Source organism: Panulirus ornatus, chromosome 20, assembly GCF_036320965.1.
Source record: "Panulirus ornatus isolate Po-2019 chromosome 20, ASM3632096v1, whole genome shotgun sequence".
Lineage (NCBI taxonomy): Eukaryota > Metazoa > Arthropoda > Malacostraca > Decapoda > Palinuridae > Panulirus > Panulirus ornatus.
In genome coordinates, this window is record NC_092243.1 from 38,679,937 (window position 1) to 38,700,092 (window position 20,156).

Genomic DNA, 20,156 nt, shown 5'->3' on the forward strand with positions numbered 1-20,156 from the left:
CAAGATAGTGGTCAGACATCCCTCCAGCTGCCCCTCTCAGTGCATTAACATCCAAAAATCTCTCTTTTACAAGTCTATCAATTAACACGTAATCCAATAATGCTCTTTGACCATCTCTCCTATTCTTTTTAAACCAGGTATTCCCAATCACTAGTCTTTTTTTCAGCACACAAATCCATAAGCTCTTCACCATTTCCATTCACAACACTGAATACCTCATGTACACCAATTGTAGCCTCAGCTGCCACATTACTCACCATCACATTTAAATTACCCATCACTGATACCCAGTCTCGTGCACCAAAGCTGCTGAAACACTCACTCAGTTGTTCCCAAAACACTTGCCTCTCATGATCTTTCTTCTCATGACCAGGTGCATAAGCACCAACAATCACCCATCTCTCTCCATCCACTTTCAGTTTTACCCACATCAATCTAGAATTTACTTTCTTACACTCCATCACACACTCCCACAACTCCTGCTTTGGTAGTAGTGTTACTACTTCCATAGCTCTTGTCCTCTCACCAACCCTTGACTTTACTCCCAAGACTTTTCCAAACCATTCTTCTCCTTTACTCTTGAGCTTCCCCCTCTAAGCCAGAACATCCAGGTTTCCTTCCTCAAACATACTACCTATCTCTCCTTTCTTCCTGTTTTTGTTACATCCACACACATTCAGACACCCCAATCTGAGCCTTCAAGGAGGATGAGAACTCCCCGCTTGACTCCTTCTGTTTCCCCTTTTAGAAACTGAAATATGTATATATTTCATTATTATTATTATACTTAATCGCTGTTTCCTGCATCAGCAAGGTTGCGCCAGGAAACAGAGGAAGAATGGCCTATTCACTCATATAAACATATATATACATAAATGCCCATATATGTACACATACATACATATACTTATCAACATATACATACATACATATATACATATGTACATATATTCATACTCGCTTGCCTTCACCCATTCCTGGCACTACCCTACCCCACAGGAAACAGCATCGCTACCGCCTGCTTCAGCAAGGTAGCGCCAGGAAAATAGACAAAAAAGGTCAATTTGTTCACAATCAGCCTCCAGCTGTCATGTGTAATGCACCAGAACCACAGCTCCCACAGACCTTTCCATGGTTTACCCTAAACATTTCACATGCCCTGGTTCAGTCCACCACTGACATAACATTGACCCCAGTATACCTCATCATTCCAGTTCACTCTATTCCTTGCACACCATTCACCCTCCCGTATGTGCAGGCCCTGATCACTCAAAATCTTTTTCGCTCCATCCTTCCACCTCCAATTTGGTCTCCCGCTTCTTGTTCCTTCTACCTCTGACACATATATTGTCTTTGTCAACCTTTTCTCACTCATTCTCTCCTTATGTCCACACCAATTTAACACACTCTCTTCTGCCCTCTCAACCAGACTTTTTTTTATTTCCACACATCATTCTTACCCTTTCATTACTTACTCAATCAAACCACCTCTTACCACATATTGTCCTCAATCATCTCATTTCCAACACCTCCACCCTCCTATGTACAACCCTATCTATAGCCCATGCCTCACAACCATATAATATTGTTGGAACTACTATTCCTTCAAAGTAATAGGGATTGTTATTGTGGTGTATGGTCTTCAGTTAAGTAGATCATAGTAAATGAAAAAGATAGAATTCAAAAATAATTTACAAGTAAGATCAGTGGACTACGGCGTATGAACCACCATGAAAGATTTCAAGAACTTCAACTGTATGGTTTAGAAAGGCATAGAGAAAGTTATATGATAATGTAATTTTGGCAACAAGAAGAAGGTTTAAAAAGCTACACACATTCTGAAACTCAGCAAGATAAATATAGAACCATCAAATCAAATGAAATATAATAAAAAGATATCAGATAAAGATAATTAAATGTCCAGCAAGGAACCTGGAATGATTGTTCAATGCCATACCAAGAGGATTGAGAAATATGTTGCAACCACAGAAACATTTAAAAGAACGCTAAATTCTTGATTAAAGACAATACTGAATGAAACTTGAATTCACAAGTATGCCAGATGCATAGCCACCAAGACAGATAGCATCATACAATAAACAAGGCAGACGAGTAGTGGGATGACAATTGGGTGAAACAAGATTAGTAAAAGAAGCAAGTAGTGCAGTGAGTGCCCCAAACTAGCTGAGCCACTGTAGCAAAATCTTGTTGTAGATACTTGTAGGTAGGTAGTTACCCCTACCTCCCCCCTCCCCTGCCTTTTCCTCCTACTTCCACTGACCTTCTCTTCCCCCTCCCTTTCATCACCTCCACCCTACATTCCCCTCTTTAAAAATGACAAAGCTTTCATCACAGATCTTGAAGTCATAAAATGAATATCTACGTTCATAACATCATAGAAGTGTCTACTGAAATAGACAAAGACCTTCAGAATGAAATAAAAGAAGGCATAAGCATTACAAACAACTTCAGTATATACACTACTGAAATGAAATAGGATGTAGCAAATGAGATGTAGTTGATACAAAAAGAAATTAATTTCTCAATAGTAATAATGCTAAGACATGTATACATACAGCAATTTTCTACCAATGTGTAATTCACATGATTCCAGAATTAGAGCTACATGAAAGAAAATATGATAGTGTGAAAAGAAGGACACCAAGAGATAGAAAAGAATGGATAAATAGAAGAAAGGAATGGAAGAAAATTAAAGTATGCAACAAGCAGAGATAAGGCAGAACAAATAGAGAAAAAATAGAATATGCTGACAGAAATAATAGAGTTACATAGAAGGGTACAAAGATTGAATGAAGAGTAAATGATTCAAAGCTTGGATCTCAAACCAAAAGCCCTCTTTGCACAAGTGAACAAAGAAAAGAATAAAAAGTTTAGAGCTTGGACATTTTTAAACAGGTAACACTTAAGTGAATCACCCTGAAAGAATCTGCCAAGTGTTAATTGACTGATACAAGTTAGTATTTAGTTCAAAGAGAACAAAAAAGATTGATGTGGAAATGTTTAATGACTGTGATGAACATATACTTACAGATGTAGATTTATCAGAAAGAGATATAATTGAACCAATTGATCGACTGAAAGAGAACCCAGTATTAGAGCCTGTTGGAAATGCAACAGTATTTTTATGAAAGACAAGCTTCTCATAATGCTTTTGAGACAAGCTATAGACTGATTCAAAAGAGCAGATATACATATAATGGCATACTTATCAATAGTGCACAAAGAAATGATGGCCAGCACCACAGATTTGTACCAGGTAAAAGTAGAGCGACACAACCACTTGCTCCCTGTAATGGCACATATGAAACTCTAATGAGAAGGAAGAGATTTGATACTTTTTTTTAGATAAATGCATTTGACAAAGTAGACTATGGAATGTTACTTACGAAAGTTGCAGGCCAAAATGTTAAAGGAAAGTAGGAAGCCAGATCAGAGAGTGACCTTCAGACTATTGTGGATGAAAATTAGAGTGAATTGCAAAAGGTGGGTGATTTTTAGTGCATATGTACCTGTTATCAAGAGATGCATATTGCTGAGTTTGTCAGCAATTTTGACACAAGGGGGTTTAGGATTTGTGATGGATGATTAAAATGCAGTTGCGGTTATGATTAGGGTACATGGGTTACCCAGTGTAAATGAAAATTGTGAAAAATTCATGGAGTTGTGTTGAAAAAGGACTGTTGATTTGGAATACCTGATTTTAGAAGTGGGACATACTTCAGTGTATGTGGTTGAGCAGGCATGCTAAGGAGAATCTTATAGATGTAAATGTGCTAAGAGGGGAAGCTGGTGGGATGTCAGATCCTTTAATGGTGGAGGCAAGGATGTAAATTTGTAGAGGCTTTAGGAAAATAGAAAATGATATGGGTAGGAAGAGAATGGTGAAGGGAGTGAGTTTGGAAAAGAGGATTGTGTGAGGAGATACCAGGAGAGATTAGGTGAAGAATGGCAAATGGTGAGAGTAAACAAAACTTGAATGTGCAAAGAATGGGAGGTATCTAGGGGAGCAGTGTTTACATGTGCTAAAGTGTGGCACATGGGAAGTGTGATGTGGGCACGTGAGAAAAGGTAGTGATATGTGGGATAAGGAAGTTGAGATGCTAGTGAAAGAAGAAAATGAGGTAGATGGTCATTGCTTATAGAAAAAGAAAGCTGGGGATTTTGAAACATACAAAAGGGAAGTGGCAGTAGGTCAAGAGGAAGGTGGAGTTAGAAAAAATAAGAGGGCTAATAAGAGATCGGGTAAGAGAGTATCAGCAAACTTCAGGAAGGATAAAGGAATGTGAATGTCAGTAATGTGAGGAGGAGAATAAGAGAACAAAGAGGAGCAGCAGTGAGGGAAGCAGATGGGAAAGTGGTAACAGGCAAAGAAAAGTTGAAGAGGAGATAGAATTAATATTTTGGAGGACTTTAATGTGCTCAATGTTATAGTAGCAGCTAAGGGGGTGTTTGGGACATGGAGCAAGAAAGTCACATGAAGTGAGAGAGTCACAATAAATGGTTTGATTGGAAGAGAAAAGGTAGTGAGTGTTTTGTAAGATGAAATGTTGCAAAGGGCTGGTTGGAGTGGGTCAGATTGCAGTTTATTTTTCAAGAAATGGGGAGATAATTTTGTTGCATAGTCAATTTTCATTATATGGAGAGCACAAGGTGAAGTGCCTTGGGATTGATGGAATGTCAATATATTACCATTATATCAGGGCATTTGGACAGAAGTAAACATTCAAATTACAGAGATACAAGAATGTTTAGTATACCTGGGAAGTTACACAAGGGAGTGGAGAGTGAGAGAATGGTGAAATGCACAGATCAGATTGGGAAGGAATAATGTGGCTTCACAGTTGTGTAAGAGAAAATATGGACCAGGGCTGTGATTTTAGGAATCCTTGTGATAAATTTTTAGTGAAAGAGAAGGATTTGTGTGCGACTGATACTTTGTGGAAGGAGCCTGATATATGGTACCAGAAGAAAGCTATAGAAGCAGTGAGGAGCTTTTATCAAGCAAATCAGTCAAGAGATTAGGGTGAATGGTTCCAGGTGAAGGTGGTTCTACATCAAAGGTGTGTGACATCACCTGGATTGTTATTCTTTTCATTAATGTATAGATAAGGGAGGTAAATGTGAGTGTCTTAGAGAGAGGGGTAGGTTTGTAGTCTGTTTTAGGTGAGGGGGTATGGGAGATGAGTCAGTTGCTGTTTGCTTATGTCATGGCTCTGGTAGCAAACTCATTTGGATGTGAGTATTTGTCTAAGTTTTGAAAAGTGTGTGAAAGAAGGAAGTTGAGAATTGAAATGAGTAAAGTAAGGTAATGAGGTTTAGCAGGGAAGAGACAAGTTGCATTAAATATGAGTTTGAATGGAGTGAACTTGGAGGAAGTCAGGCATTTGGGTACCTGGGAATGAACATGGCAGTGATTGGAATTATGAAAGTACAAATGAACCATAAGGTGGGTGAGGGGTCAAACTTCATGGGTGAATTGAGAAATGTGGAGGAAAGAGAGGTCACTGACTATGAGGGCAAAGATGGGTATATTTAATAGTATTGTAGTCCTAAGGTGTAGCATGGATATGCAAGTTGTGGGCCCTAAATGCAAAAGTACAGACAAAGGTGGAGGACTGATCAAGTAAGGAGTGACATTGTTAAAGAGAAGTGTGGTAATGAGTAGATTATGTTTGAAAGAGCTGAGCAGGGTGTACGGAAATGATCTGGACACATGGACAGGATAAATGAGGACTGACTAAGAGAATATGTATGGCTGAAGTGGAGGGAACAAGGATGAGTGGGGAGATCAAGGATGAGATGGAAGGAAGGAGTGTAAGGCACTTTGAGTAAATGGAGCCTAATTATGCAGGAAGGTTTGAGGCATGCATGAATTAGAGCAAATTGGTGTGATGTGGAACACAGGGCATTGTGATACCAGTGAGCTGAACATGGACACATATGAAGGTATCAGGGGAAACCATGGAAAGATTTGTACGGCTCAGCTGTGGATACGGGGCCTTGGTTTCAGTGTATTATACATGATAGCTAAAGAGTGGATGTGAGTATTTGTCCTGGTATTACCTCACTTTCATAGGAAAAGGCAAATAAGTATAAAAATGTTAGCAGCAAAGTGATTGAAAAGCACATGGATGGACTGAACAGCATAACAAGCTATGCTTGGAGCTGGATAAGGGCATAATTTTCATCAGTAGCTACATTATTAATTATGACCGAGATGAGCATTTTGTTTTGTTGAATAACTGTAAATTTTTCGTTCTTGATTTGTTGAATCTATGATATCCTAACGAAAACCCATCTCTAAGTAACTAGAGAAAACATGTTAATAGGCAGTGGCCAGAAATGTGTAACATAATGGAAGGAATGCCCAGCTTCAGTCTTTGGATACTAGATATTCTTTAGATGGATATGTTAGATTTAAAATGTAAAGACTTTCTTTATGCTAATTCCCTGTGAGAAAATCCTGCTTAAACTTTTATTGGGGTGGTTTTATGATGAATTATAATGTAATTCAGCTGTGTTAGAGTTAGGGAAGAAACTTGTATCTTATTATAGTGTTCTTTATATGAAGCTGTTACACAAAATAAGATGAGATATTTTAATCTTTCCTGCTGTTGTAAGGCACTGAAGAGTATGATAAGCATCACTCCACAGGTGGAGATGCAGACTGTCGGTCAGAGGACTGGTGGGAGTGATGCCACAAGACGCTCGCAAGTACTTCCTGTACGCAAGATTCTGCAGTGTTCCTATTGTTCCTATACTACAACACATGCCAGCCATCTCAGGACACATCAGTATAGGCATACAGGAGAGAAGCCATTTTCTTGTTCATATTGCTCCTACAGTAGTAATCAGAAAACAAACTTACGAACGCATATTCGTAGGCACACTGGAGAAAAGCCGTATACTTGTTCTTATTGCTCTTACTGTGCAGCACAAAAGGCAAATTTGAATTTTCATATGTTGAAGCATAAAACAAACAGTTTTACTAAGTGATTATTCTGTTCTTCATGCAACTCTTTGGGAAGAAGAGTAAATCAAGGGTAATTACGAATTAACACACACACACACACACACACACACACACACACACACACACACACACCATGAGTGTTAAACTCCCTCCCCCATACAGTTCAAATAGGTAATTATACTCACACACACACACACACCATGAAAGAAAGGCTACACAACTTGCCACCTTAGAAAAGAGAAAGTGGTGACCTTGTGTTCTTGAATCAACTGGATGATGTTAACTGTAAAGTTTTTCACAAAATGCAGTACCTGAGTTACCTGAGATCATCAGAAGCTGAGAAAGAGGATGCTTAAGAAGGATTTAAAGAAATGCTGGTTTAGTGTAAGGGTAGTGGATGGTTGGAATAGTCTTAAGCAAGAAGACTGTGAATGCCAGCAGTTTACAAAGATTTAAAACTCTTTTTAAGGGCACATAAAGTACAAGAGATGGGTTCCTATGAGTGTAAAGCTTCCCATAATGTACAAATAGGTAAAAATAATTACACACACACACATGCATGTACAAACCTCCATAGTGTACTGGTTAGCATTATTGGCCAGGAATCAGCATGGATCAGCCCGAGCTTGAACCCACTTGGTTTCAAATTCTAGGCAAAGCTGTCTGTACACACCCCACCCAGGTGTTCATCCTTCCTTTGGGGCTGGTCAGTCAATGAATACATGGCTTAGGCTAGGGTGTGTGTGTGTGTGTGTATGTTTGTGTGTGTGTGTGTGTGTGTGTGTGTGTGTGTTGTGTGTGTTGTGTGTGTGTGTGTGTGTGTGTGTGTGTGTGTGTGTGTGTGTGCATAAATACATCAAAGTAGGCAAAATACATGTACAAGGCTAGAAGGAGGAGCAACATGAGCGTAAAACTCTCACCTTGTAGCACCAAAATTGTAACCATACACACATGCAGAAACATATAGAAAGTTACAGATGAGTGAGAACTGAGAAATGTTAGGTAAGGAGAAAGGTTTTGAATAGGTATTGTGAACAAAGTAAAAGACAACCCAAAACTTCCAAAAGTTCATCAGAAGCAAACTCTCAGTTAAAGAACAGCTCATCAGGCTTAGGGACCCAGAGGCAAGAAACCTTGAAGAAGAGCACAAAGTATGTGAAGAGCTAGATGACAATTTTGAAAATGTTTTCATGTTGGAGGATGATTCTACACCAGTGTTAGAAACTTAGGATGAGGAAATACTCTTGGTAAGTATAAAGATTTAACAGAAATAATACAATCATTTTATTTAAAGAGTTTGACTTATATAAGGCATATGGACCTGATAGGCATGCTAAAGGAATGTGCTGAGGCACTTGCAAGGCTTCTTGAAGTACTGTGAAAAGGACACTAGAAGAAGAGGTGGTTTCAAAGATGAAAAAGGGGCAGATGTCATGCGTACCTTTGAAATAGGAGACCAGGAAATTGCTCTGACTCACAGGCCTGTTTTGTTGATGAATGTGGTTTGTATTATATTGCAAAAGATTAAAAAAAAACAAAAGAATGAATACTTGAAAAGAAGAAATTTCTCAAGTGAGAGACAATACTGCTTCAGAGAAAAGAGGTCCTGCATCACGAACCTGTTAGACTCCTTCAACAGTACAACTAAGTGATTTAGAGCAAAGAGATGGATGAATAGAATGCGTGTTCCTTGAATGCCTTCTAGAAAGCCTTTGATGCTCTACCCCTTTTAAGACCTATAAAGAAGCTAGACCTACAGGGAGGAATGAAAGGATTAAGGGTTACCTATGTGGAAGGAAATAAAGTATGTAGGTAAGAGTCACATTCTCAAAATAGGCTGTAGTAACTAGTGGTATAACACAAGGCCCAGTCTCGGGCCAACTGCTATTCTTGGTGTATGTTATTGGAATGCTAGAAGGACCAGACTCATACCTAAACATTTGAGAGAAATGAGGAATGAAAATGATAGTGTCAGCTTACAGGGGGACCTGGACAAAGTCCAAAGTTAGTCTGATATATGGATGATGAGATTCAATCCAAGTTTGTGTAAGGTAACGAGGATTGGGCTCAGCAAAAGAAGACCACATTATAGCTATTAGTTGTGAGAAATATGCTGTTGTAACCAATGTGTGAAAGAGAACAACCTTGGGTTTACATTGTACCTAATTTTTTGCTAGCTCTTTACATCTAGAGAAATGTTAAAAAGGTAAAAAGTTTCTTGGCTTAAGATGTTAAGGTTAAGACTATGAAGGAATTTTTTTTTTATGTTAGAAGCTCCAGTCAAAGACAGAAGTCCACATCAAGCCCAGGCCTTAATTGAAATAAAGAGAGATTCATGAAACAGAAAAATAAGAGATGAGGAAAAGTATTTACAAATTTTTATGGAAATGGAAAACTGGTCTTTTAAAAAGTGCCAAGTCATAGTTACTGGGAAGGGAATGAGAGCATAGAGAGTTCCAAAGCTTTGAAATGCAGAGAAAGAAACTGTTATCAAAATAGCCCACCCTTTAGGTGCCAACTGCCTCACAGTAATCACGTGGTGCAATAGCTTGGTAAGCTATTCATGACATATATTGGACTGAAGCTGGATTATGCTTTTTAAGTCTGGTCACCACACCCAAAGAAGTACAAGGATATGATTGAGAGGTCCACAGAAGAGCAGCTGAGCTACAATGAAAGGTTGAGGATTACACAGCGGTCCACCTTGGAGGAGGGAAGAGAGGGGTGACCTAATGACTTAAGTTTCGTAATCGACTGGATGACTTTGACAGTAAACAGTCCTTCTTGAAGTACAGTACCAGAGTTACTGGAGGCTTTCAATAGAAGCTGAGAAAGTGGTTAAGACAGATGTAGCAAAATATCTGGTTATTACAAAAGGTACAAGAGATGGGGCCCCACACAGTACAAATAGGTAATTACACACACACACACACACACAAACACACACACACATATGCATACACACACACACATACAGCAGCAACAGCAGCCAGCAGTAGCAGAAGACAGATGTGCCTCCCACCTTGGTCAAGAACTGGATGGATTACAGCATCTCCAGCCTTTTTGTACAAGTAAGGGGAGGGAGTAGATTGTAGAGGGGCCCATAAATGAAATATTTCAAGAGTATTTCTTTTCATTGTGGGCGTCAGAAGGACAGTTACTTCAAATTGAATGTTTAAGGAGTGATGGCAAGTTCATTAATGTAGAATTTTTTCAGTGATCATTTATATAAAGAATGTAACCAAGGGATAATGTGAGTAACTTACATACAGTGAGTAAAGAAATTTATAGAAGAAAATTAATAGTAAAGTGCAACAGTAACTAAAAAAGGTGTTTATTCATAATAGGTAACTCACCCAGCTCCTGTGTGTTTACCAGCAGACCAGTATTTAGTGTTCTGGATAAGATTTTATTTTTTGTAATTCCACGTCTTTATAAGTAAACAGGTTTTAGATTTTTGTGTGAGGATACATATCATCTTAAATGAAAATATAAAACCTGAAAACCAGTTAACTAAGTTGTAAATCCGGGGCCAAGTTTGGGAGGTACTTTGGTATTGTTTATTAGAAATGTATTTAGATGACCACCCATCACCATGACCACCCAGTGGTGACTGGATCCATAAGAAAGAGATTTGTGAAAGAGGAGTATGTGGGGCTTTCAGTAAATGGAGATAAAAGCAATGAAGAAATAAAGAATGAAACATCTGAAAGCATGGCGCTGGGAAATTAATGAGAAACAGGATCATAAGTTAATGCTGTTGGAGGAGAAAATAAGAAATTGAGGAATCAAATGAAGATTCATGAAAAGGGTCATTAGGCGAAAGAGGAAATTAGGGAATTAAAGAATATAATCAAAAGGGCATGAACACAGAACTGAATCAGTTGAAGGGATTCAGAAGGAATGGAATCAGAGGAAAGAAGATGCCACAAGTGAAAAACATCAGAGAAATAGGTCAGGGATTAGTAGCAAAATCTGGGACTGATGAAAAGAAACAGAATACAACACCAAGGCATTGGAGCAGAGACCTGGGGTCCCTGATAAAGAGTTACACAATAAACTTTTGCATAAAGCTGTAGTGAGAGTGATAAGCATTATCAGAGAAAGAGCAAACAGGGAGATTTATGATTTTGTAGATAGAAAATTAGAGCATCCACAGTCAGTGCTTGCTGGCAAAAGAAGAGGTTTTAGACAGAGCCAGAGACATGGAGGTTGATGGAAGAACACTTGGGGATTCAGCAGATAGATGGGTAACATGATGATTTTGGGACGAAAAATTGTATTACAAAGAGAAAAGAGTGGAGAAGGAAAAATGTTGATCAAAAGATTGCAAGAGGCCATAAGCATGCCAAGCACAGTGATATAAAAAAATGAGGAAAATTGGTGTATGAAAATAAGATATAAGCAGATAACCAGTAAAAGTTATGTTAGGTATTTGGGCAGGCTAAGAAACTGTGAAAAATGGAGGAATTCATTAGGGTCATCATCAGAGGTGATAGACCAGTGGTTGCCAAAATTTTTTAGTTATATATTATTCACATGGCCACCTTTATAAAGATCCCCGCCACATCTAATTCCAAAATGAAGACCATCTTCTATGAGCATAAGATTGATGGAAGGACTGTTATTATTATTATTATTTTATTATTATCATTATTTTGCTTTGTCGCTGTCTCCCACGTTAGCGAGGTAGCACAAAGAAACAGACGAAAGAATGGCCCAACCCACCAACATACACATGTATATACATACACGTCCACACAGGCAAATATACATACCTATACACATATATATACACACACAGACATATACATATATACACATATACATAATTCATACTGTCTGCCCTTATTAATTCCCATCGCCACCCCACCACACATGAAATAACAACCCCCTCCCCCCTCATGTGTGTGAGGTAGCGCTAGGAAAATACAATAAAGGCCACATTCGTTCACACTCAGTCTCTAGCTGTCATGTAATAATGCGCCGAAACCACAGCTCCTTTTCCACATCCAGGCCCCACAGAACTTTCCATGGTTTACCCCAGACGCTCTACATGCCCTGGTTCAATCCACTGACAGCACGTCGACCCTGGTATACCACATCGTTCCAATTCACTCTATTCCTTGCATGCCTTTCCCCCTCCTGCATGTTCAGGCCCCAATCACTCAAAATCTTTTTCACTCCATCCTTCCACCTCCAGTTTGGTCTCCCACTTCTTCCCTCCACCTCTGACACATATATCCTCTTTGTCAACCTCTCCTCACTCATTCTCTCCATGTGACCAAACCATTCCAAGACACCCTCTTCTGCTCTCTCAACCACACTCTTTTTATTACCGCACATCTCTCTTACCCTATTATTACTTACTCGATCAAACAACCTCACACCACATATTGTCCTCAAACATCTCATTTCCAGCACATCCACCCTCCTGCGCACAACTCTATCCATAGCTCACACCTCAAAACCATACAACATCGTTGGAACCACTATTCCTTCAAACATACCCATTTTTGCTTTCCGAGATAATGTTCTCGACTTCCACACATTCTTCAACGCTCCCAGAATTTTCGCCCCCTCCCCCACCCTATGACTCACTTCCGCTTCCATGGTTCCATCCGCTGCCAAATCCACTCCCAGATATCTAAAACACTTCACTTCCTCCAGTTTTTCTCCATTATTATTATTATTATTATTATTATTATTATTATTATTATTATTATCATTATTATTATTTTATTAAAGGGGAAGTAAATGTTTATAGTTGTGTTACTGGAGTGAGTTTTCATACATGGTGCTCTGACAAGAAAATAGTGAAATTGGAAAAAAAAAAAAAATGTAGCTTAGACATTGAAGCTTATTGATACAGTGGTTAAATTGATGAGAACTACTATTGACGTTTGTGTAAATAAATTATACATTTCCTGTTTCCATAGCCAGAGGTTGAACCATTATGTGACATTCATTTTCTCATTTCATTTCAAGCTAGAAGTTTTAGTTTTCTAAATTGTTTCTTACATTTTTCATATGTATATATATGTATGTGTGTGTGTGTGTATATGTGCATATGTATGTGTATGGGTGTGTGTGTGTGTATATATATATATATATATATATATATATATATATATATATATATATCTTTTTCACAAAATCTTTTTCACTCCATCTTTCCACCTCCAATTTGGTCTCCCTCTTCTCCTTGTTCCCTCCACCTCCGACACATATATCCTCTTGGTCAATCTTTCCTCACTCATCCTCTCCATGTGCCCAAACCACTTCAAAACACCCTCTTCTGCTCTCTCAACCACGCTCTTTTTATTTCCACACATCTCTCTTACCCTTACGTTACTCACTCGATCAAACCACCTCACACCACACATTGTCCTCAAACATCTCATTTCCAGCACATCCATCCTCCTGCGCACAACTCTATCCATAGCCCACGCCTCGCAACCATACAACATTGTTGGAACCACAATTCCTTCAAACATACCCATTTTTGCTTTCCGAGATAATGTTCTCGACTTCCACACATTCTTCAAGGCCCCCAGGATTTTCGCCCCCTCCCCCACCCTATGATCCACTTCCGCTTCCATGGTTCCATCCGCTGCCAGAACAACTCCCAGATATCTAAAACACTTCACTTCCTCCAGTTTTTCTCCATTCAAACTCACCTCCCAATTGACTTGACCCTCAACCCTACTGTACCTAATAACCTTGCTCTTATTCACATTTACTCTTAACTTTCTTCTTCCACACACTTTTCCAAACTCAGTCACCAGCTTCTGCAGTTTCTCACATGAATCAGCCACCAGCGCTGTATCATCAGCGAACAACAACTGACTCACTTCCCAAGCTCTCTCATCCTCAACAGACTTCATCCTTGCCCCTCTTTCCAAAACTCTTGCATTTACCTCCCTAACAACCCCATCCATAAACAAATTAAACAACCATGGAGACATCACACACCCCTGCCGCAAACCTACATTCACTGAGAACCAATCACTTTCCTCTCTTCCTACACGTACACATGCCTTACATCCTCGATAAAAACTTTTCACTGCTTCTAACAACTTTCCTCCCACACCATATATTCTTAATACCTTCCACAGAGCATCTCTATCAACTCTATCATATGCCTTCTCCAGATCCATAAATGCTACATACAAATCCATTTGCTTTTCTAAGTATTTCTCACATACATTCTTCAAAGCAAACACCTGATCCACACATCCTCTACCACTTCTGAAACCACACTGCTCTTCCCCAATCTGATGCTCTGTACATGCCTTCACCCTCTCAATCAATACCCTCCCATATATATATATATATATATATATATATATATATATATATATATATATATATATATATATATATATATATATATATATTATCCCTGGGGATAGGGGTGAAAGAATACTTCCCACGTATTCCTCGCGTGTCGTAGAAAGCGACTAGAGGGGACGGGAGCGGGGGGCCAGAAATCCTCCCCTCCTTGTATTCTTTTTAACTTTCTAAAATGGGAAACAGAAGAAGGAGTCACGCGGGGAGTGCTCATCCTCCTCGAAGGCTCAGATTGGGGTGCCTAAATGTGTGTGGATGTAACCAAGATGTGAAAAAAGGAGAGATAGGTAGTATGTTTGAGGAAAGGAACCTGGATGTTTTGGCTCTGAGTGAAACGAAGCTCAAGGGTAAAGGGGAAGAGTGGTTTGGGAATGTCTTGGGAGTAAAGTCAGGGGTTAGTGAGAGGACAAGAGCAAGGGAAGGAGTAGCAGTACTCCTGAAACAGGAGTTGTGGGAGTATGTGATAGAATGTAAGAAAGTAAATTCTCGATTAATATGGGTAAAACTGAAAGTTGATGGAGAGAGATGGGTGATTATTGGTGCATATGCACCTGGGCATGAGAAGAAAGATCATGAGAGGCAAGTGTTTTGGGAGCAGCTGAATGAGTGTGTTAGTGGTTTTGATGCACGAGACCGGGTTATAGTGATGGGTGATTTGAATGCAAAGGTGAGTAATGTGGCAGTTGAGGGAGTAATTGGTATACATGGGGTGTTCAGTGTTGTAAATGGAAATGGTGAAGAGCTTGTAGATTTATGTGCTGAAAAAGGACTGATGATTGGGAATACCTGGTTTAAAAAGCGAGATATACATAAGTATACTTATGTAAGTAGGAGAGATGGCCAGAGAGCGTTATTGGATTACGTGTTAATTGACAGGCGCGCGAAAGAGAGACTTTTGGATGTTAATGTGCTGAGAGGTGCAACTGGAGGGATGTCTGATCATTATCTTGTGGAGGCTAAGGTGAAGATTTGTATGGGTTTTCAGAAAAGAAGAGTGAATGTTGGGGTGAAGAGGGTGGTGAGAGTAAGTGAGCTTGGGAAGGAGACTTGTGTGAGGAAGTACCAGGAGAGACAGTACAGAATGGAAAAAGGTGAGAACAATGGAAGTAAGGGGAGTGGGGGAGGAATGGGATGTATTTAGGGAATCAGTGATGGATTGCGCAAAACATGCTTGTGGCGTGAGAAGAGTGGGAGGTGGGTTGATTAGAAAGGGTAGTGAGTGGTGGGATGAAGAAGTAAGAGTATTAGTGAAAGAGAAGAGAGAGGCATTTGGACGATTTTTGCAGGGAAAAAATGCAATTGAGTGGGAGATGTATAAAAGAAAGAGACAGGAGGTCAAGAGAAAGGTGCAAGAGGTGAAAAAAAGGGCAAATGAGAGTTGGGGTGAGAGAGTATCATTAAATTTTAGGGAGAATAAAAAGATGTTCTGGAAGGAGGTAAATAAAGTGCGTAAGACAAGGGAGCAAATGGGAACTTCAGTGAAGGGCGCAAATGGGGAGGTGATAACATGTAGTGGTGATGTGAGAAGGAGATGGAGTGAGTATTTTGAAGGTTTGTTGAATGTGTTTGATGATAGAGTGGCAGATATAGGGTGTTTTGGTCGAGGTGGTGTGCAAAGTGAGAGGGTTAGGGAAAATGATTTGGTAAACAGAGAAGAGGTAGTAAAAGCTTTGCGGAAGATGAAAGCCGGCAAGGCAGCAGGTTTGGATGGTATTGCAGTGGAATTTATTAAAAAAGGGGGTGACTGTATTGTTGACTGGTTGGTAAGGTTATTTAATGTATGTATGACTCATGGTGAGGTGCCTGAGGATTGGTGGAATGCGTGCATAGTGCCATTGTACAAAGGCAAAGGGGATAAGAGTGAGTGCTCAAATTACAGAGGTATAAGTTTGTTGAGTATTCCTGGTAAATTATATGGGAGGGTATTGATTGAGAGGGTGAAGGCATGTACAAAGCATCAGATTGGGGAAGAGCAGTGTGGTTTCAGAAGTGGTAGAGGATGTGTGGATCAGGTGTTTGCTATGAAGAATGTATGTGAGAAATACTTAGAAAAGCAAATGGATTTGTATGTAGCATTTATGGATCTGGAGAAGGCATATGATAGAGTTGATAGAGATGCTCTGTGGAAGGTATTAAGAATATATGGTGTGGGAGGCAAGTTGTTAGAAGCAGTGAAAAGTTTTTATCGAGGATGTAAGGCATGTGTACGTGTAGGAAGAGAGGAAAGTGATTGGTTCTCAGTGAATGTAGGTTTGCGGCAGGGGTGTGTGATGTCTCCATGGTTGTTTAATTTGTTTATGGATGGGGTTGTTAGGGAGGTGAATGCAAGAGTTTTGGAAAGAGGGGCAAGTATGAAGTCTGTTGGGGATGAGAGAGCTTGGGAAGTGAGTCAGTTGTTGTTCGCTGATGATACAGCGCTGGTGGCTGATTCATGTGAGAAACTGCAGAAGCTGGTGACTGAGTTTGGTAAAGTGTGTGAAAGAAGAAAGTTAAGAGTAAATGTGAATAAGAGCAAGGTTATTAGGTACAGTAGGGTTGAGGGTCAAGTCATTTGGGAGGTGAGTTTGAATGGAGAAAAACTGGAGGAAGTGAAGTGTTTTAGATATCTGGGAGTGGATCTGGCAGCGGATGGAACCATGGAAGCGGAAGTGGATCATAGGGTGGGGGAGGGGGCGAAAATTCTGGGAGCTTGAAGAATGTGTGGAAGTCGAGAACATTATCTCGGAAAGCAAAAATGGGTATGTTTGAAGGAATAGTGGTTCCAACAATGTTGTATGGTTGCGAGGCGTGGGCTATGGATAGAGTTGTGCGCAGGAGGATGGATGTGCTGGAAATGAGATGTTTGAGGACAATGTGTGGTGTGAGGTGCTTTGATCGAGTAAGTAATAATAGGGGAAGAGAGATGTGTGGAAATAAAAAGAGCGTGATTGAGAGAGCAGAAGAGGGTGTTTTGAAATGGTTTGGGCACATGGAGAGAATGAGTGAGGAAAGATTGACCAAGAGAATATATGTGTCGGAGGTGGAGGGAACGAGGAGAAGAGGGAGACCAAATTGGAGGTGGAAAGATGGAGTGAAAAAGATTTTGTGTGATCGGGGCCTGAACATGCAGGAGTGTGAAAGGAGGGCAAGGAATAGAGTGAATTGGAGCAATGTGGTATACCGGGGTTGACGTGCTGTCAGTGGATTGAATCAAGGCATGTGAAGCGTCTGGGGTAAACCATGGAAAGCTGTGTAGGTATGTATATTTGCGTGTGTGGACGTATGTATATACATGTGTATGGGGGTGGGTTGGGCCATTTCTTTCGTCTGTTTCCTTGCGCTACCTCGCAAACGCAGGAGACAGCGACAAAAAAAAAAAAAAATTATTATTATTATTATTATTATAATTATTATTATTATTATTATTATTCTCCTTTTAGAAAGTTAAAGAAAGTGATTATTGTTATCATTATTTATTCATTATACTTAACCGCTGTTTCCCGCATCAACGAGGTAGCACAAGTAAACAGACGAAGAATGGTGCAACCACTCATATACACATATATATATTCATAAACACCAAAACACACACATATACATACATGAATATATCAATGTATACATATATATATACATACACAGACATGTACATATATACACATGTATATATTCATTCTTGCTGCCTTCACCCATTCCTGTAACTACCCTGCCACAGAGGAAATAATAATGTCATTATGGATTTAACCAAGATGAGAAAAAAGGAGAGATAGGTAGTATGTTTGAGGAAAGGAACCTGGATGTTTTGGCTCTGAATGAAATGAAGCTCAAGGGTAAAAGAGAAGAATGGTTTGGGAATGTCATGGGAGTAAAGTCAGGGGTTAGTGAGAGGACAAGAGTAAAGGAAGGAGTAGCACTCCTCCTGAAGCAGAAGTAGTGGGGATATGTGGTAGGGTGTAAGAAAATAAACTCTAGATTGATATGGGTAAAACTGAAAGTGGATGGAGAGAGATGGGTGATTATTGGATCCTATTCACCTGGTCGTGAGAAGAAAGATCATGAGAGGCAAGTGATTTGGGAGCTGCTAAGTGAGTGTGTTAGCAGCTTTGATGCACGAGACCAGGTTATACTGATGGGTGACTTGAATGCAGAGGTAAGTAATGTGGCAGTTGAGGGTATGATTGGTGTACATGGAGTGTTCAGTGTTGTAAAAGGAAATGGTGAAGGGTTTGTGGACTTGTGTGCTGAAAAAGGACTGGTGATTAGGAATTTTTTTTTTTTTCTTTTTTTTTGCTTTGTCGCTGTCTCCCGCATTTGCGAGGTAGCGCAAGGAAACAGACGAAAGAAATGGCCCAAACCACTCCCATACACATGTATATACATACGTCCACACACGCAAATATTCATACCTACACAGCTTTCCATGGTTTACCCCAGATGCTTCACATGCCCTGATTCAATCCACTGACAGCACATCAACCCCAGTATACCACATCGATCCAATTCACTCTATTCCTTGCCCTCCTTTCACCCTCCTGCATGTTCAGGCCCCGATCACACAAAATACGTGGTTTAAAAAGAGAGATATACATAAGTATACATATGTGAGTAAGAGGGAAGTAGGGCATTATTGGATTACATGTCAATTGATAAGCATGTAAAAGTGATACTTTTGGATGTTAATGTGCTGAGATGGGTAGCTGGAGGGATGTCTGATCACTATCTTGTGGAGGCGAAGGTGAAGATTTGTAGAGGTTTTCAGAATAGAAGAGAGAATGTTGGGGAAAAGAGAGTTGTGAGAGTAAGTGAGCTTGGAAAGGAGACTTGTGCGCAGTGTAACAAAGCTCAAGAGCAAGGGAAAGAATGGTTTAGGAATATCTCTTAGGTAAAGGCAGGGAGTAGTGAGAAGATAAGAGCGAAGGAAGGAGTAGCTCTATCGCTAAGGCAAGAGTTGTGGGGATGTGTGAAAGATGGCAAGGTAGTGCACTTCCTGTCTGGGTAAAAATGGAATTGAGTTACAGGAGATGGGTTATAACCCATCTTTCAACTCCAACTGCCACATTACTCACCTTTGAATTATATCACTATTACTTAGTCCCTTCATCAAAACTGCTGATGTACTCACTCAGCTGCTCTTTTTTCTCATGGCTAGGTGGATAAGCACTGACCATGAAAAGTAAATTAATGAGAAGTGGGTGTTTTGGGAGTAGCTGAGTGAGTGCATCAGGACCTTGGTGCAAAAAAGTGGATGACAGTGATGGGTGATTTAAATGAAAGGTGAGTTATTTGACAGTTGAGAGTTTAATTGGGAGGTAATCTTGGCATTTCTTGTGGGCATTACATGCCATTTGAATAAGTTGAATGTACAACTTCAAGGAAAAAATCAGCTGATACATGAGATGTAAGTCATATTGAGGCCTTTGAAAGAAAACTGCAACAGTGGGCATACAAGCTTCATAAACGATATTGTGCACATTTTCTTACTTTTCAAAAAAGTAAAGCACAAGATCCAGGCATTTTTATGAATATTGTCCAAGAATTGAGAAAAGTTTTCATTCCATTTTGCTGATCTGTGCCTGCATGCAAATGAGTTCAAGCTGTTTGCTACTCCATTTGATGTGGAAGTGGACACTGCATCAGAAATATTTCAAATGAAATTGATTGAGATGCAGTGTGACGACATATTGAGATTGAAATTTCATTCTCAAGATGTGTCAGTGCTTTACTTCAAAAGAAAATACATTCATGTAAGTGGAAAGTATCCTAACTTAGTGCACCATGCAAAAAAGAAGACATCATTGTTTAGTAGTACTTATCTGTGTGAGCAATTAAT

The 20,156-nt window shown here is 39.7% G+C and overlaps 1 protein-coding gene across 8 annotated transcripts in view; it reads left to right on the forward strand.

Annotated features, from left to right (window-relative positions):
• Positions 1 to 20,156, forward strand: part of LOC139755950 (uncharacterized) — a 1,365,710-nt gene that overhangs the window by 1,307,676 nt on the left and 37,878 nt on the right. For 6 of the 8 annotated variants that reach the window (XM_071674739.1, XM_071674738.1, XM_071674744.1 and 3 more), the window contains one exon: positions 6,676 to 6,744. The exons of the other annotated variants lie outside the window; for them this stretch is intronic. In XM_071674739.1, coding sequence (XP_071530840.1) covers positions 6,676 to 6,744 — 69 coding nt within the window. The remainder of the gene's footprint in view (positions 1 to 6,675; positions 6,745 to 20,156) is intronic. 8 annotated transcript variants of the gene reach the window in all.